We start from the raw sequence: 18,989 nt of genomic DNA, 5'->3' as shown, positions 1-18,989 counted from the left end.
CTTTTGAAAATGCTACCCTCCAACTTTCTTTTAAATACTTTGCTGATTCCTAATGGGTACTGGGAAAATACATTCTAGTAGCATTCTAAGATTCCTCTAATACAATTAAATTACAGTGATGGCCCTTAAAAAATGCTGATTGTTTTAGGTGATTTCCATGAGCATGTATGTCCCTGCTAGAGAATAAATTCTCAGCAAGGGTTTTCCCCCCCATAGAAAACTCTCCTCATTTGTTGCAAGTTTTGCTCTCTTGCTGTCAGGGACTACGGGCCTAGAACCCAGGCCCCCAGGGCACCCAAGTGCCAAGCTCCTTCCCAATGACCTGCTAAAAGTTGCTAGAATAGAAATGGAATCCTGACAGAGTACTCTGGTCCTAGAATCTGACTGGCAAAATGCTGGGGGTACTGCTTGGTTCACAACTTCATAGATATTTAGGTCAGAAGGGACCATTACGATCATCTAGTCTGACCTCCTGCACAACGCAGGCCACAGAATTTCACCCACCACTCCTGCAAAAAACCTCACACCTCTATCTGTGTTATTGAAGTCCTCAAATCGTAGTTTAAAGACTTCAAGGAGCAGAGAATCCTCCAGCAAGTGACCCGTGCCCCATGCTACAGAGGAAGGCCAAAAACCTCCAGGACCTCTTCCAATCTGCCCTGGAGGAAAATTCCTTCCCGACCCCAAATATGGCGATCAACTTTTACATAAACCTAACACAAAAACCAGAAGTTGTCCAAGCAACTGGGTTCTCCCTGTTAGGGCTGCTTCCCCTGTAAAATACACTTTAATTCAACAATCTTGTCTCACAGCTCTGAGAGTCAACAAATTTTCCTGGCCTCTCTCTTGATGGCAAGCTTTAAATTCATTTAAGGGTTTGATTCTTCATTTATTTGATCAAAACAGTAAGTGAAGGAAACCTCACTCTAGAATGCAAAAGCACCTTTACCAAAACAAGAGGGCAAGGTGTGTATGTAGCAGGTAATTGAACACTGTAGTCCCTGTAATTCAACAGTATACTCCTGTATGATTTGGGAAGGATCATTGCAGAAAGTTTTCTGAGGGTAAAAATGTAATTGGTTATAGATCAATAAGTAATTTCTTTCAAGAGAAACTACTCTTGTTCCTGGAAGTATCAAGGTTCTTAAATAAAACCAAGCTAATATATTAACAAAGTTGAGATTAATCTGAGCAACAAGATTTTATATTGCCCTAGTTAAGTTTATTTCAACTGATCATTTATTTATGTTGCCACAAAAATCCAGATGCTTTCAATTTTGATTGCTAGCTATTTCCTTTAAGGCAACTGAAATTACTTTTCTAGACTTCCCAGTGTGACAACTGTGTTTTCTACTGTACATTTATCTCTGCACAGTAATGGTAGAACCAGTGGACTTTTTTCAGTATTAACAATGAGTATGCTCAGTCGTGATCACTGTAATTCCCACAACAGATTTCACCTGAAATCCTCCTAGACGAAGGCACCTTCCTCTGACATTGCTAAGTGCTGTTGCATGTAATTAGACTGGAGCAAATAGCTATATTTGTTTGGGTATTACAGTGCAAATTTTAATTGAAAAAGCCAATAAAGGAGTGCTAAATAAAGGCATTCTGAGTATGTCTGAAGTCCTGTATAGAACTGTATATTATAAGCCATATAATTTAATTCATTATTGATCTTATAATTATACAACAATTTTAGATAAAGAATAGTTAATAAACTGCAATACTTAGGCTATAAAAAGGTATGATAATTCAAGACATACATAAAAATAACTTTCAATTTGTTGATAATACTTACGATATGCAGCTCTAAATAGTCTCCGAGCCCAGTAGAACTGTCTACTCGTACCAAAACTGCTTCTTTTTGAACAGTACTAAACCCTATTGCCAGTCTGTCAGCACGAGTGCTTGGCCGATCATTAGGAGGCCACGTGTATGTGATTTGTCCACCACCTTTGCTGAAGATATATGTTGTTCCCGCTGTAAAACAGAAATAAAACCATTTAGGTCATTTGCACCAGTGCCAAACTGCATGGCAAAAAATGTGCTCTACAACAATCAAAATACTCTCTAGTAGGGTGACCAGACAGCAAATGTGAAAAATCGGGAGAGGGGGTGGGGGGTAATAGGAGCCTATATAACAAAAAGACCCCAAAATCGGGACTGTCCCTATAAAATCAGGATGTCTGGTCACCCTACTCTCTACAGACAGCTGAACTGCAAAAATGAAACAAAACTATATCAAAGTTTGGAGGAATCTTAAAATCTGCCAGCAAATTTTTTTTACAGCAAACTAAATATTATTGTTTTTTTATATAATACAGTCCCTGCAGAATACAGTATAATTGCACACCATTCTAAGGACCATGGATCCTGATTCAGGAAAGCATTTAAGCATGTGCTTAAAGTTAAGCTCATGTTTACATGATTTCCTGATTCTTCCTAAATCAGGACCCAAGTGGAGAAGAAATCCTGTACGCCAGTTATTTCATGATTGACTAAAGATGCAACACCATATATCCATCTATGCAATGAAAATGGAATGCAAGATATGATGGGTCATCCTGCACAGTGAAGCAAAATGTAGCAAATATATTCAGATACAACTTTTATGAGTATAAGTTTTATTAGCTTTTGACAGATGAGATAACTAATGGAAGGGCAACAACATGCCTCTAATGGATATACAATCTATTCAGCATTGTCAAGCATTATTTGGAGTAATCGGCAATATATAAAGTTCTAGCAGAGAGCTTCCAATGGTAGAAAACTTTTCATGTTATTCACAATACCAAATATGCACTTATAAAATCTAGGTTCTGTATGAAACAAATCTTAGGGTTCTATGATCAGATAATATGTTTAAGGGCACACATTTAACTTCATCATCCATCACTTGCACATTTTCTATGAACTAACACAGATATTTACCCAAGGGTTTTCAATATACAAAAGTGTATCCTTAAAACAGCGTCCAATGTGATAACTGTACATTTGATCTCTGATTTACAATACAGTCAGGAGTAGTCCTCTTCTTTTGAATATGGAACGGGAACTTTGTAAGTCTTATATAAACTGAACACTTTCCTACAGAGTGGTGTGACAAGATGCAATTTTTCACATTTTGTTGTTCAGAATTTTATTGTAATTTTGTTTTTTCTTTTCATATTGTACTGCTAGGCAAATACCACAGAAAAAGTTCTCTGAACTTTCACTGGAATTTAAATTGAGGCCATAGTATGGAGATGTAAATAAGAAGTGTTGTATGGCTTCAAAGAACCATGACCTCTCCATATAGACAGCTTTGCCTGAGATCTCAAAGAAACTGAGTTAAATTTTCCTTTTAAAGCATATTTCATGTTCATTTCTGACATAACTTTTCTGCTAGTATTACCAATCTACTAATTAGTTTTGCAATTATGTGGTTCCTGTTATAATCCATTTTATAATATTATTTCCTGTTTTGTGCCATGGCCTTGAAAAAAAAAGTGTAAAGTACACTTTAACTCAACAATCCTATCTGACAGCTCTGAGAGTCAACAAATTCTCTTGGCCTCTCTCTTGATGGTAAGTTGCCAACTGGCATCTGTTGCAAGGAAACCTGTCAGCCCTCTTTAGCAGGGACAAACAGGAGTGTGTGTGAATCATAGCTCTAGCACCCAAGGTGCTGTTTAAACTTCAAGTCAAGTCATAGTTCTGCATTATTCTTGTGCAATGTAGACAGTATACTGAAGGTTTAGGCAGTCACAAAGGTGGTTGCTGATGGCCATGTGCATAGGATGTGTGGGAGAGAAGTCTGACAAACAGCAAGAAGTCAGCTTCCATTAACTGAAGTGTTCAGTAACTTCTGTAAAGCATTTCATAATAGTAGACAGGGTTAGCTGCATCTCTAAAGACTGATTATACGGGTACTGCCACTTCTGGTGGTCCAAAAGCATCTGTCTATAGCACTAGTGTTAACACCTTGAGCAATGTAGTGAGTGATACAGTTCAGATTGTCATATAGTATATGCCATGTTAATTCCCCAAAGGATGGGATTTACCCCCAGTACTGTAGTATTGGTGGCCGGATCCAAAGCTCTTTGAAGTCAACAGGAGTCTTTCCACTGACTTCACGGGCCTTTGGATCAGGCCTTGAATGAGGTTCCCATAAAAAACAGCATAAGTAAGGAATACAATTCTGTACACTTCAGTGCTATAGAGGATACTATTAGAACAGTACAAAAGATATAAATGGGGGGAAGGGGTAATTTTCCTTTGAAGATTTGAAAAAATGAAGAAAAAGAAGATGCACCTATTAAATGACAGTGGAGTCATATCTGTATATAATGCATACAATGGCCCCAAATCAAGTCCCCAAATTTGAACACCTCTAGACACTGAAGTTCTTATCTAGACTGGATCTGTGTAGTACAGGCCCTCCCTTAAATACTGTCCATCCAATAAACTGGTAAGGAATTCATCCCACACTACCTTTGCAATGATGTCAAGTCAATGCTAGAAGAACTGCAAAAATCAAGGTATACATTTTAAATTACTCAAAATCATGTACTTATTTAATTTACTACTTTAAATTTATAAATCTGTCTTTTTGTAATTATTCATTAAATAAGTACATGATTTTCCATCAGATCCTCCCTTTTGTCTCATTGCCCATCACATTCATAGCCAGGCATACTAACTGAACGTATGATAACAGGCTAATTAATCCATGTTAACAAATACAGAACTGCCTTTGTATAAGCTACACAAGAAGTCACGTTCCTTGAGTTTTTTATGTTAATTATGCAAAAATGGCCCTTAAGCTGAGAATAGGTCCTTTACTGTTTATATTTCAAGAAAGGCAAATATAATAATGTAACATTCATTACTCAGCCTTAGCTTATTGTCCAATCTTTGCAATAAACTATTAAAGCCTACAAAATATCTAAGCAATTGTTCCAAACCAGCTTGCTTGCTATCAGATATAGGCTTGGTCTACACTACCAACTTATGTCAGTATAACTACCACAGCCCTGAGAGACTTAGTTATACCAACCTAACTCCTGGTGTAGACAGCGCTATGTCAATTGGAGGGCTTCTCTCGTCAACATAGCTACCACCTCTTGGGGAAGTGGAATACCTACGCTGGCAGGAGGAGCTCTCCCATCAGCATACATAGTGGCTTCACTAAATGCTACAGCAGCACTGTAAGTATAGATGTAACGTATGTCTGCTGCTCTGTCCCCTCTAGTGGCACCTAACTCAGCTAGAAATTGATGAGTTTGCTACAGTCTTAACTAAGAGCCATGTGCCTTTTTGCTCATGCATTTAGCTCCAGAGGTCCCAGGTTCAATCCCACCTGCCAATAACCAGGGTCTGTTGGCATTACATAGACAAGCTCTCCAATCCATTCAAAAACAACAGAAAAAAGCTAGTTCACTTTCCCCACAACGACTTCTATGCTGTCTGACAAACCTTACCTTTTCTTTGCTATTCTTTCAACACAGTGCCACTGAAAAATCATTATGTTCCTTGTTCTTTTTCAGTTTATGGCATTGTTTTGTTTGGGACTCATCAGCTCAACTGCACTCAAAGCCATGGAATTACATTGTCAAAAGCAGTGATACTCTCACCATGGTACTCGGAAGCTACATGCAAGTCTATAACAAGCAATTTGCAGCTCTTAGCTGCACAATATACTATACCATTCTTTATCGTCTCGTGAATCAAGAAAGAGAGTTTAGAAAACATGTCCATGGAGCTCTTTGAGATTTTTAACCTTGAAAGTGTGGCTCTGATGGTAATAAACCACCAGTGGTCAGAAACAGTAATGGTTTTTCATGGGTTGGGTCTCTCAAGTCCTACTCGTTTGCAAAATTAATCTTTCTGAAAAGCTGTGCTCATTTCAGTATAACCTGGCAGCAACTCAAGGCTGTCTGCTTACCCATATGGTATTAAACAGATACATATTTTGTTTAGTATCCATGTACTGTGTCTATTACTGTGTATAACTGCAGAGCTTTTCAATAGTATGACTCTTACATTGAATATGATATATTCAAATGTTTCACTCAAATCAAACAACATATCTGCATGCTTTTTACTTTCCTCGTGTTCATCTCAATTTTGTGTTAAGATTTTATGCATATTATCTTTCCATATAATACTGTTTTTCCCATGTAATGTCAGTATTTTAATGTTTACTTTCTCCACTAAAATGGCAATGTGTGGGATATTAAATTAGACCAAGTGGTAGTTTTATTGAGCTATGGAATTCTAGTTACGTTAGAGTGTATCATAAAAGGTCTAAAATATTGAAACACAAGTGCTCCTACGAAGTGCTGAGCACCCATAACTACTACTGGAATCAGTGGGCTAAATTATATGGTCCTTATTCAGGCAAACTACATCCCCACTCCTGAAGTCAGAGGAAATCAGTGTGAATTTGCCTGAGTGACGACTGAATAAAAATTGAATATGGACCTCAAGATTTGGCCCATGGGAGTTCAGGGCCCTTGACATGTTCCAGCACTGTACAGGCTAGATCCCAATGTAGACAAGATAAGTAAACCCACGACAAAATAGATAAAAGTGTGGGGCACAGGCAGGGAGGGAATAGGCATATTGATGAGAAGAAAGTGGGAAACACTGCTGTAAGAAGCATTTCAAAGTAAGAACTGGAAGGAGAAGAATCTGAATTTAATTAAACTCTTCCTTTTTGATGACATCCTGACATATTCCCTCTGCCAGCTCTGAGCAGGGGATTGACCAGGGACATGGGCTGCACTCCTCAAGATGCTGGGTCAATTTGCAAGGGGAGAATTGCAATTGTCTCACTGAAACAAACACAGAGATCTCCTCCCCAGTACCACCAACGCAGTATCAGAGAGTGACAAAATAGATGTACCTCCAGGGAGTTATATAGCATCCCAAAGGGAACCATGGCCCTACACTTCCCTAGAATGATCAACAAAGCAGGACTAGGGTGAGAGGGGTAGTATACTGCACTGTAATAATGGACAAGCTGCACCTGTAGACCAGAGACCTTGAAGAGAAATTCTGCCTTCCTGAAGCAGGCTTTCTTCTAGAGCTCATGTGGGTGTGGGTGAGCTCCACATTGCAGTTAAAATGATGTTAACAGTCATGATAAAGAGGCTTTCCTATTAACTATGTTTTGTTATAAAATTTTCCAGTCCAAACATGAGTGGCAGTAATAGTAGTGGCTAAATCCTCCCTCCATGCAGAACAGATACTGCAATTAGTAGATACTATATGGACTAACATGTATGTTACAAGTTAGCTTAATTCATGCCATCACAAATGGTTAAAACAAAAGTTATAGGTACTTCATAAGACTTTCCAATTTAATTGTCATATTCAGATACACTTACTCAAGTTGAGTAGAATCTTACTCCATTAATGGTCCTACTGATTTCAGTGGGACTACTGGTAGAATGAAATACTATTCAGAGTAAGCATATCAGACTACAGCCTTTAAAATGATGTCTCACTCTGCATCAGACTCATTAAGAAAACTCATGTTATATATTAATTTAGCTATATCCCAACATAAATTATGGTATTAGTGTTTCTTTCTCATTTAGGCATCAAATTCTTCTAAATATATCTATTTTGTTGTATTGTATCTCTGAGAAACTATTTTCACTCACTCAAAGGCTGGGATTTCTTTTGTAAAAGTATATAGCCCTTTTGTGAATGCGTCTGACATAGATTGTTAAAAGACATTAATGGCCTCCTTCAACATCTCTTGGTTTAAATATTTTCAATGACCACCTATTACTCAACTTTCTCCCTAATGTAGATGATTTTTTGTATGAGATAAAAGCCAAGTAATTTGGGTGAGGTAGTATCTTTTCTTGGGCCAACTTCTGTTGGTGAGAGATAGAAGCTTTCAAGCTTACACCAAGCTCTTCTTCAGCTCTGGGAAATGAACTCAGTGTCACCACTAAATACAAGGTGGAACAGATTGTTTAGCATAAGAAGTTAACACATTTCCAGGGACCATTCAAGGTGGTGTGGCCAGTTAACACTTCTGACACAGGGGGGAAAGGAGAAAAAAAAAGAAAGCCATAAATAATAATAAGCCATAACTCCAGTGTCTCTATTCAGTCCATGACTTTTAGTGTCTAGCAAAGTTCTGATTTTAAGTTTGTAGGCTCGTCTTTTGAAGATGTGCAATTTCCTTTGAGGACAAGAACTGAGAGGTCAGATAGGGAGTGATTCTTTGTGAAAAGTGTTCACCTACAGGTGATATGATGTTTTTGTCTTTTATCATTTTTCTGTGTGAGTTCATCTGAGAGCATAGTGATTGTCTCATTTTACCCACATGGTTGTTATTGGGGCATATAGTGAACTGGATGAGGGACACCATATGTTGTGAGAGGACCCATGGATCTTGAAAGGTGTGTTGTGAGAGGTCGTCATCATCATAGCAGTGGAGATATGTCTACAGGTTTTGCCTGTTGTTCTGGCAGGGCCTGGTGGCACTTTGGTGTGTCCTACTCTGTGAGAAGCTTGCTTCTGATGATAAGCTTGGAGAGGTTTGTGGGGAGGGGTTGTTTGTAGGCCAGAAGAGGGGATTATTACAATCTGTAACCCACGAACCCCCTTGCCCTCAGTTTATATTTTTCCCTTCTCCTTTTCTCCCTATGACTGGAGGGGTGTTAACGGCCACTTCACCTTGAAAGATCTATTGAAATATGTTTCAGAGTGGTAGCCATGTTAGTCTGTATCAGCAAAAACAATGAGGAGTCCTTGTGGCACCTTAGAGACTAACAAATTTGTTTGGGTATAAGCTTTCATGGGCTAAAATCTACTTCATCAGATGCATCTGGAGACTAACAAATTTATTTGGTCATAAGCTTTCGTGGGCTAAAACCCACTTCATCAGATGCATCTGATGAAGTGGGTTTTAGCCCATGAAAGCTTATGACCAAATAAATTTGTTAGTCTCTAAGGTGCCACAAGGACTCCTCGTTTTTGCTTGAAATATATGTTAGCTACTTATGCTAAGCAACCTGTTCCACCGTGTATTTAGCTGTGACACTCTGAGTGCCTCTCCTAGACCTGAAGAAGAGCTCTGTGTGAGTCTGAAAGCTTGTCTCGCTCACCAACAGAAGTGGGTCCAATAAAAGATATTACTTCACCCACCTTGTCTCTCCAATATCCTGGGACCATCACAGCTACAACAACAATGCATATAACAAAGTAATACCATATTATTTTGCACCTATACGGAATTCATATATTAAGAATTCCTATGTTAAGTGTATTTCTAAAATCAGAGACTGCTTTAAATGCCACACTGCAGTCAACATGAAAAATTCTAGTCCATTATATTATATAGTAGAAAGAATAATAAATATGGCAGGCGACCAGCTTGGCTTAACAGTCAAATCCTTGCTGATCTTAAACACAAAAAAGAAGCTTACAAGAAGTGGAAGATTGGACAAATGACCAGGGAGGAGTATAAAAATATTGCTCGGGCATGCAGGAGTGAAATCAGGAAGGCCAAATCACATCTGGAGTTGCAGCTAGCAAAAGATGTTAAGAGTAACAAGAAGGGTTTCTTCAGGTATGTTGGCAACAAGAAGGTGGTCAAGGAAAGTGTGGGCGCCTTACTGAATGAGGAAGGCAACCTAGTGACAGAGGATGTGGAAAAAGCGAATGTACTCAATACTTTTTTTACCTCTGTCTTCACGAACAAGGTCAGCTGCCAGACTACTGGGCAGCACAGCATGGGGAGGAGGTGACCAGCCCTCTGTGAAGAAAGAAGTGATTCGGGACTATTTAGAAAAGCCGGACGTGCACAAGTCCATGGGGCTGGATGCGTGCATCCAAGAGTGCTGAAGGAGTTGGCGAATGTGATTGCAGAGCCATTGGCCATTATCTTTGAAAACTCATGGCGATCCGGGAAAGTCCCAGACGACTGGAAAAAGGCTAATGTAGTGCCCATCTTTAAAAAAGGGAAGAAGGAGGATCCTGGGAACTACAGGCCAGTCAGCCTCACCTCAGTCCCTGGAAAAATCATGGAGCAGGTCCTCAAGGAATCAATTCTGAAGCACTTAGAGGAGAGGAAAGTGATCAGGAACAGTCAGCATGGATTCATCAAGGGCAAGTCATGCCTGACTTATCGAATTGCCTTCTATGATGAGATAACTGGCTCTGTGGATGAAGGGAAAGCAGTGGACGTGTTGTTCGTTGACTTTAGCAAAGCTTTTGACACGGTCTCCCACAGTATTCTTGTCAGCAAGTTAAAGAAGTATGGGCTGGATGAATGCACTATAAGGTGGGTAGAAAGTTGGCTAGATTGTCGGGCTCAACGGGTAGTGTTCAATGGCTCCATGTCTAGTTGGCAGCTGGTATCAAGTGGAGTGACCCAAGGGTTGGTCCTGAGGCCGGTTTTGTTCAATATCTTCATTAATGATCTGGAGGATGGTGTGGATTGCACCCTCAGCAAGTTTGCAGACGACACTAAACTGGGAGGAGTGGTAGATACGCTGGAGGGTAGGGATAGGATACAGAGGGACCTAGACAAATTGGAGGATTGGGCCAAAAGAAATGCAATGAGGTTCAACAAGGACAAGTGCAGAGTTATGCACTTAGGACGGAAGAATCCAATGCACCGCTACAGACTAGGGACCGAATGGCTAGGCAGCAGTTCTGCAGAAAAGGACCTAGGGGTTACAGTGGACGAGAAGCTAGATATGAGTCAACAGTGTGCCCTTGTTGCCAAGAAAGCCAATGGCATTTTGGGATGTATAAGTAGGGGCATTGCCAGCAGATAGAGGGACATGATCATTCCCCTCTATTCGACACTGGTGAGGCCTCATCTGGAGTACTGTGTCCAGTTTCGGGCCCCACACTACAAGAAGGATGTGGAAAAATTGGAGAGAGTCCAGCGGAGGGCAACAAAAATGATTAGGGGACTGGAACACATGACTTATGAGGAGACGCTGAGGGAACTGGGATTGTTTAGTCTGTGAAAGAGAAGAATGAGGGGGGATTTGATAGCTGCTTTCAACTACCTGAAAGGGGGTTCCAAATAGGATGGATCTAGACTATTCTGAGTGGTAGCGGATGACAGGACAAAGAGTAATGGTCTCAAGTTGCAGTGGGGGAGACTTAGGTTGGATATTAGGAAAAACTTTTTCACTAGGAGGGTGGTGAAACACTGGAATACGTTACCTAGGGAGGCTTGACAAAGTCCTGGCTGGGATGATTTAATTGGGGATCAGTCCTGCTTTGAGCAGGGGGTTGGACTAGATGACCTCCTGAGGTCCCTTTCAACCCTGATATTCTATGATTCTATGATTTCTATTAAAGGTAACAAGGATAAAACACACCTTTCTCTGAGAGCTTGCCAAGCAGTCAGGTGGAAATTAAAAGTCAAATATCTATAAATAAGAGTGCATTTTATTCCTCCTACAACCTTGTCAACAAATAATTTGTTAAGGATAAATGTATTGATTGTGCTTTGGGGCAAGCACATTATGAAGATATGAGAAGAAAAATATTTAGGAAGGATACTATATAAAAGCATCTATCAGACTCAAGGATTAAATCAGTAAACTCAAATACACTTTTAAAGATAAATAGGACTGTTACAGCCCAAAATTGTTCTTGAATTAAAAACTTTTAGAGCTTTCTAGTGTATTTTTACCTCCTGCCACAGTAAACTCCATTAATATAAATTACAGTTGCATTTGTGGGACTAGAGGAATACGGGGCCCAGTGATTTATTTTTCACGACTTATTAGTTGTGCCAGAAGCTCATATGCAAATAGAATGCAGTTAAGGCACTGGCTATCTGAAAGGATTTAAGACTAGGATACCAGTTCAAATCCTACCCATGTTAACAGCAACCAAATGTTGTTACCATCTGTTGGTGGCCAATATAAAATGAGTTGATGGTCCTGGCTCATGGAGCTTGGAAGCTCCAAAGACCCACCTGGCAAAATTTGGAAATTGTGTAAGCTAAATAATTCTAGTTAAAGGAATTTTAAAGCTCCACTAGAAAAACTAGTGAAGCTTGTAAGTTTCTAAAGAACTGTTCATGAATCAGATTCTGCACAGAACTTGTTACTAGAGCTAGGCAAATAACTGATTTTTCAGTTTTCTATCCAAACTAAAGAAGTCAGAATCCCTTTTAGTTTTCAGTTTTAACCTTTTTTTAAATAACATTGAAGTAAAATTCAAAATGAAAATTGCCCTGCTCTTCTTGTTACACAATAGTGGTTCTGCCCAGACAGAAGTATTTATATATTAGAGAATCTGAACCCAAGGGTCTGTAGAAAAAAAAAATTAATTACCGTTTCAGGCTCCTCCTCATTATTTATTTATTTATGTAGTGCCATAAATGTTCACTGTGCTGTGCAGACAACAAACAAATATTTTCAAAAATGGGTGCCTAAAATTAGGCTGGTGAGTCCTTATTTAGGCACTAAAATAAGAGGCCTGATTTTCAAAAGGTGGTGAGAACCCAGTAGCTCTGACTGAAATTAATGGGTGCTGCTGAATCCTTAAGTGCCTTGGAAAATCAGCCCTCCTATTTTGATGCCTAAATAAGGATTTGGACACCAAGGTTGAAAATGCTGACCTTACTTTATTCTACCTAGCTTTCTACTGAGATTCTTTTTGTTTAAAGTATCATTGTTTCTAAGTTGAGGCCTTAATTATTTTTGTTTTGGAAACACAGAGTTTTAGCTGTCTTGTAATTACTATGGATATCTTTTACCCATGGGCATCCAATTACCCATCTTTTAAATGTCATTTGTATCATTTACCTTGCTATGGAAGTGCTTCCCATATTTTATGATGTCTCCAGAGTAAATAATTTTGAAGGCTCTCACAAGTAGTACCCTTCTCGGAAAAAGAGTATAAAACATACATTGAAAAATGAAAGTGCTGCTAAATAAATGCAAGCCTGTTGTCTTCACTGAGAGCAGTGGTACAAATACAGTAAGAGGGTTAAATGTTGGTTCAAGTGCGAGTAACATTACTAGTAACATATACATACCAGTGTCAATGTCTATCTTAGACAGTTTGCTGAGATGAATCTTCCTTTGAAAGAAGCTAGCTGTATCATGTACATTGTACAGTGAAGGTTGCAATTGTTCCTTAGCAAGTACGATGAACAATCTAACGACACAGTATTCTATCTGATATAGTGCTATGCCTTCCTATCAATAATTATTATGAATAATAAGGTTAATAGATTAAATAGGCTTGTAGCATGAACAACACCATTTCTGAACCTTTAATTGCAAGAGGACTCTCAGCCTGGGAAGTCTGAATAGAAGGAGAGAGAAGCCTGCAAAGTATTTCTTGATCTTGTAACCACCTGAAAATGTGAAAACACCAACCTGTCTGCTTCTAACAAAAATAATTGGGAGGGATCTCAAATCTTTGACCCACCACCCCACTTACGAGCTCATGACAGAAAACAGAAGGATCTACCAGTGAAGCAGCTGTCAAGTGGGTCTCAGTGACAGAAAGCAACACTGATGAGCAGACTATGTATGGGCCACTGGATCTGTGATTATGCAAATACAATAACTCTAATGACTTGAGGAAGTTGTGTGGAGAGGATGTGACTGCAATTCCAGCCTTTTGACTGCCGTCACCAGGTCAGTGAGTTTCAGTGCAGTACACCTTCTAACATTTCACCTGCATAAATCCCAATCACTTTAGCTTTATGTGGGTGAAATGAATTTCACTCTTTAAACATAAGCACACTCAGACATTAAGTAGGTTATACTAAGCTATCTCAATCAAATGAACAACGCAGCAATCAGCTCATATTTACTTTTCTGCAAATGCATATTACATTACATTTTCCAACAAGAATGCAAGTTATTCTCTGAGATTACCAGCTGCAATAATTTAGCTATGTCACTTAACTGGTCACCTCCATTAGCTATCAGGATGACCATCTGAAGTTTTTAATGGCTCCTGATAGCATTATATTGCCTGCCTTAAATAAGCACAGATACACTCAGCCTTACACAATTCATTTGATTTGCAGAGTAATAACTAAAGAAATTGAGCCTCTAAACTTACAAACCAAATATACTCTTTATCCTCATTATGAATACATTTCACATAGAAAACTATTGGTTAAGGAGCCAGGGTATAATACAGAAAAGATCTGATTGGATCAAAAACAAGCTCAATAACCAGAAACAGCAAGAAGCTATAAATGATACTCTACCTGGAAAGACTTCCCAGTTATTATGCCAAACATTGATTGTGAGACCTCAGAATTTGCTTATGATTTGCATATGATACCAAAATTGCACATAAAACAAACAATGGTCAACAGTGAAAACAGATTCAATGATCTCTTAGCTGACTAGACCTTCACAATGAAAACTAAAGGGGGCCTGGCAGGTTGGACCAATTAGCTTTTTCCTCCAGACCAACAATTCCTCCTGTCCTTATGTGCTACCACATAATGGATTTCCAATTGTAGTCTGGCACAAAAATGTGACATGGTTTGTCATTATGATAATTGTGACCATTCTTCTTTGGAAAGTGCTTTTGCTGCTGTTTGTGAGTGACAGCTTAATGCCAGATTCAGAGGAACAAGAACTGATGTGATAAATGAACATATTATGTTTTCAACTATTTGTTTTACATAGTTCTGGTCATTAAAAAGCATGGTTTAACCACTTTGAAGCTCATAATGGTTTACAATGAAACTAATACAGTATTTCTGTTAAAATTGATATGTACTCTTTAGCTATCATCCCTCTGTGCCTAGATGTTTCCATAAATTAGTCCTGTATATCCCAAACCTATAGGATTACATTATGCTCAGTGGACCAAGCTTAAATCTCACCAGTCTCTTTATGAAGACCTTTCATCTATCAAAACAAGCCTGTGGATGGGGGAAAGTGGTAGATGTGGTATATCTTGACTTTAGTAAGGCTTTTGATACTCTCTTGCATGACCTTCTCTAAAACAAACAAGGGAAATACAATCTAGATGCAGCTACTATAAGGTTGGAAAACTGTTCTCAGAGAGTAATTATCAATGGTTCACAGTCAAGCTTGAAGGGCATATCGAGTGGTGGCCTGCAGGGATCAGTCCGGGGTCCGGTTCTTTTCAATATCTTCATAAATTATTTAGATAATGGCATAGAGCAGGGATTCTCAATTTTTTCTTTCTGAGACACCCCTCAACATGCTATTAAAAACTCCAGAGCCCAGCCGGGGGAGGTGAAGGGGAGGAATCAGGACTCTGGGACGGGTGGGGGACCCTTGGGCATAGGCATAGTTTTACTTCTATGGGGGCGGGGGAAGAGCTGGTGGGGCTCAAGCCAGCTCCGCACAGCGGGGTCCAGATAGGGAGCACCAACTCCAGCCTGACTCACTCAAGAGGACACCCAGCCTGTCTGGCCTGTGGGGGGACACAACTGTGATGTTGCACTCCATATGCTTTATGAAAATATGCTTATGAATGTGAATATGATGTAACTGGAATATGTTTTGTTCAAAAGGTGTCTTGTAAGATATCATTACAAAGCTTATAATCTACTGAGTGTGTTCATCCTATTAGTTTGCATGTATTATTTCTATGTCTGGAGTTAGGAGAATAATATATAAACTTGTATTACTGATGTAAACATATTAAGGAAGCCATTAAGGGTGCTTCAGAATCAATGAACTATAAATGGCTCTGTTTACTTGCAAACCTTCCTGTGTACATGTGTGCCAGCCCAGGAAGAATGGAGGCTGGGGTCTCACAGGACATGTAACCATGTCACATGATACTGGAATCCATCTTAATCCTTGTACTTTTCCATTGATGAGGCCAGGGTGGGGATAAGCATAGACAAAAGATTCCTGCCTTGTGCCAAAGCTATAAAAAGGGGTAGAGCAGGACAAAAGAGGCTGCCAGTCATGAGAAAAACCCTTACCACCTGAGATGTTTGCTGGATCTAACAAAGACTGTACCAGGGGAAAGTATTGGACCCAGACTAGGAAGGAGTATTCTGTGAAAGAAGCTTATTGGAACATCTCTGAGGGTAAGATATTGCCTTAATCAGTTTCTTCATGTATTAGGCTTAGACTTGCATGTTTTTGCTTTATTTTGCTTGGTGACATACTTTGTTCTGTCTGTTATTACTTGAAATCACCTAATTTCATACTGTATACTTAATAAAATCACTTTTGTTTATTAATAAACCCAGAGAAGTGATTAATACCTGGCACAGCAAACAGCTGTGCATATCTCTCTATCAATGATATAGTGGGTGAACAATTTACCAGTTTATAAATTTAACCTGTATAAGCTTTACATACAGTAAAATGGATCTATTTGGGGTTTGTATCCCATTGGGAACTGGGTGTCTGGGTGCTGGAGAGGTAACCTGCTGAGCTGTTTTTGGTTAAAGTCTGCAGCTTTGGGGGCATGCCCCAGACTCTGAGCCTGTGTTGCAGCAGGCTAGTGTGTCTGGCTCAACAAGGCAGGGTTCTGGAGTCCCAAGCTGGCAGGTAAAAGGGGCCCAGAGGTAATTTCAGCACATCAGGTGACAGTCCCAAGGGGATCTCTGTGACCAAACCCATCACAGCAACCAAAAAATATAACTCGAAGTGGGCACTTAGTTCAAAAAGTTTGAAAACCCCTCAGGGTGCAGGGAGGGGATAGCTAGGGGCTGTTTGCAGGCTGGGGGGGGTAGCAAAGGGGGCAGACAGGTGGCAACTAGGGGCTGTGTGCAAGCAGGGGAGTAGCTCAGGGTACAGGGAGGGGGTATCTGGGTCTGTGTGTGGGAGGGGGTACCTATAGGCTGTGTGCAGGCAGAAGAGTAGCTCGGGGTGCAGGCAGGGGGTGTAGGGGCTGTATGCGAGCAGGGGGTGGCTAAGGGTGCAGGAAGGAGGTAGCTAGGGTCTGTGTGCAGGTGGGGGGTACCTCAGGGTGCAGGCAGTGGATAGCTAGGGGCTGTGTATGGGTAGGGGGTAGCTCAGGGTGCAGGGAAGGGATAGCTAGGGGCTGTGTGCAGGCACAGGGGACTCCCAGTGGAGCTTCCGGCTTTAGTGTGGGGGGCGCTGGGGCCTGTCTTGGGGGAGGAGGTATGCTGGCTTAAGCCCCGCGCCTCTCCTGGCTTCAGGGAAGGTAGGCGCTGGCTTCAGCCCTGTGCCGGTTCTGGCTTCAGGGGCGAGGGGGCACCAGTTTCAGCGCCGGGGCTCAGGGCACCGGGTTTCAGCCACAGGGCCCTGCAGCCCCCCTGAAAGGCTCACAGACCCCCCAGTTGAGAACCACTGGCATAGAGAGTAAACTTATAAATTTTGGGGATGATACCAAATGCTTTGGAGGGTTGGATTAACGTTCAAAATGATCTTGACAAGACTGGAGAAATGGTCTGACATAAATATGATGAAATTTAATAAAGACAAATGTAAAGTACTCCACTTAGGAAGGAATTATCAATTGCACACATACAAAATGGGAAATGACTGCCTAGGAAGGAGTACTGTAGAAAGGAATCTGGGGGTTATAAAGGATCATAAGTTAAATATGAGTAAACAGTGTAACACTGTTGCAAAAAAAATGAACGTTATTCTGGGATGTATTAGGAGGAGCATTGTAAGCAAGACATGAAAAGTAAGTCTTCCACTCTATTCTGTGCTGATTAGGCTTCAGCTGGAGTATTGTGTCCAGTTCTGGATGCCATATTTCAGGAAAGATGTGGACAAATTGGAGACAGTCCAGAGAAGAGCAACAAAAATGATTAAAGGTCTAGAAAACATGACCTATGAGGGAAGAGTGAAAAAACTGGGTTTCTTTAGTCTGATGAAGAGAAGACGGAGGGGACATGATAACAGTTTTCAAGTACATATTATTTTGTTGCAAGGAGAAGGGTGAAAAATTGTTCTCATTAACCTCTAAGGATAGGACAAGAAGCAATGGGCTTAAATTACAGCAAGGGAGTGTGACAGTCTACACCCTTGGGAGCACCCTGTAACCCCCATATTCATCATTTGTATATAATTATGATATTGCATATAAAGCATGCCATGTAAGGTATCATGGAAAAGGTTATGATCTGCTGAGATCCATTGTTCCATCTAAATATGTATATCATTAATACATATGAAGTCATGAGAATTGTGTTATATGATGGTCACTAAAATATGCTGTAGGTTTGGGAAGCGTCCAGATACTAGCTCCCCAAAGACAATAACCAGGGGGATAACCAATGCCTGGGCGGGTGTCGAAAAACCATCAACAGTCATTGTCCATCAAGGGAGCTACAATGCAATGACTCACCTTCATAATGCCACATCAGTGGAACTGTCAGCCTTGGCAGGTGGTGACTCAACAATGCCCACCAGACATGCCTGGACTTGTGTTCTCCAAGCACATGGACTAAGGGTATAAAACAGAACACAGTGGCCCCATGCTTGGCCTTTTTTCCTTCCCCCACCTATGCTGCAAGCAACAAGGATGCTCAGAAGACTGAAGACTCCAACAGAGGAGACTGGCCCAGGTTTCAAGGGTGAAACCTCTGTACTATGAACTGCAATATCCAGTGAGGTGAGAAACTGCTTAATCTAGATGTTGCCCAGTCTAACAGGGTTGAGAATTGAGATTGCATGCTTATATTTTATTTCATTTTGGTAACTAACTCTGACTTTTTGCTTTTAAGAACATAAGAACATAATAATGGCCATACTGGGCAGTCAGACCAAAGGTCCATCCAGCCCGGGATCCTGTCTACTGACAGTGGCCAATGCCAGGTGCCCCAGAGGGAGTAAACCTAACAGGTAATGATCTAGTGATCTCTCTCCTGCCATTCATCTCCACCCTCTGACAAACAGAGGCTAGGGACACCATTCCTTACCCATCCTGGCTAATAGCTATTAATGAACTTAACCTCCATGAACTTATCCAGTTCTCTTTCAAGCCCTGTTATAGTCTTAGCCTTCACGACTTCCTCAGGCAAGAAGTTCCACAGGTTGACTGTGCACTGAGTGAAG

At 40.4% G+C, this 18,989-nt stretch overlaps 1 protein-coding gene across 37 annotated transcripts in view; it reads right to left on the bottom strand.

The window, feature by feature from the left end:
- The window catches only part of NRXN1 (neurexin 1), a 1,247,341-nt gene that overhangs the window by 350,993 nt on the left and 877,359 nt on the right, over positions 1-18,989 (bottom strand). For all 37 annotated transcript variants that reach the window (XM_075127156.1, XM_075127160.1, XM_075127172.1 and 34 more), the window contains one exon: positions 1,802-1,983. In XM_075127156.1, coding sequence (XP_074983257.1) covers positions 1,802-1,983 — 182 coding nt within the window. The remainder of the gene's footprint in view (positions 1-1,801; positions 1,984-18,989) is intronic.

The sequence above is a fragment of the Caretta caretta genome, chromosome 3 (assembly GCF_965140235.1).
Source record: "Caretta caretta isolate rCarCar2 chromosome 3, rCarCar1.hap1, whole genome shotgun sequence".
Classification (NCBI taxonomy): Eukaryota; Metazoa; Chordata; order Testudines; family Cheloniidae; genus Caretta; species Caretta caretta.
This window is presented reverse-complemented; position numbering and strand designations above follow the sequence as displayed.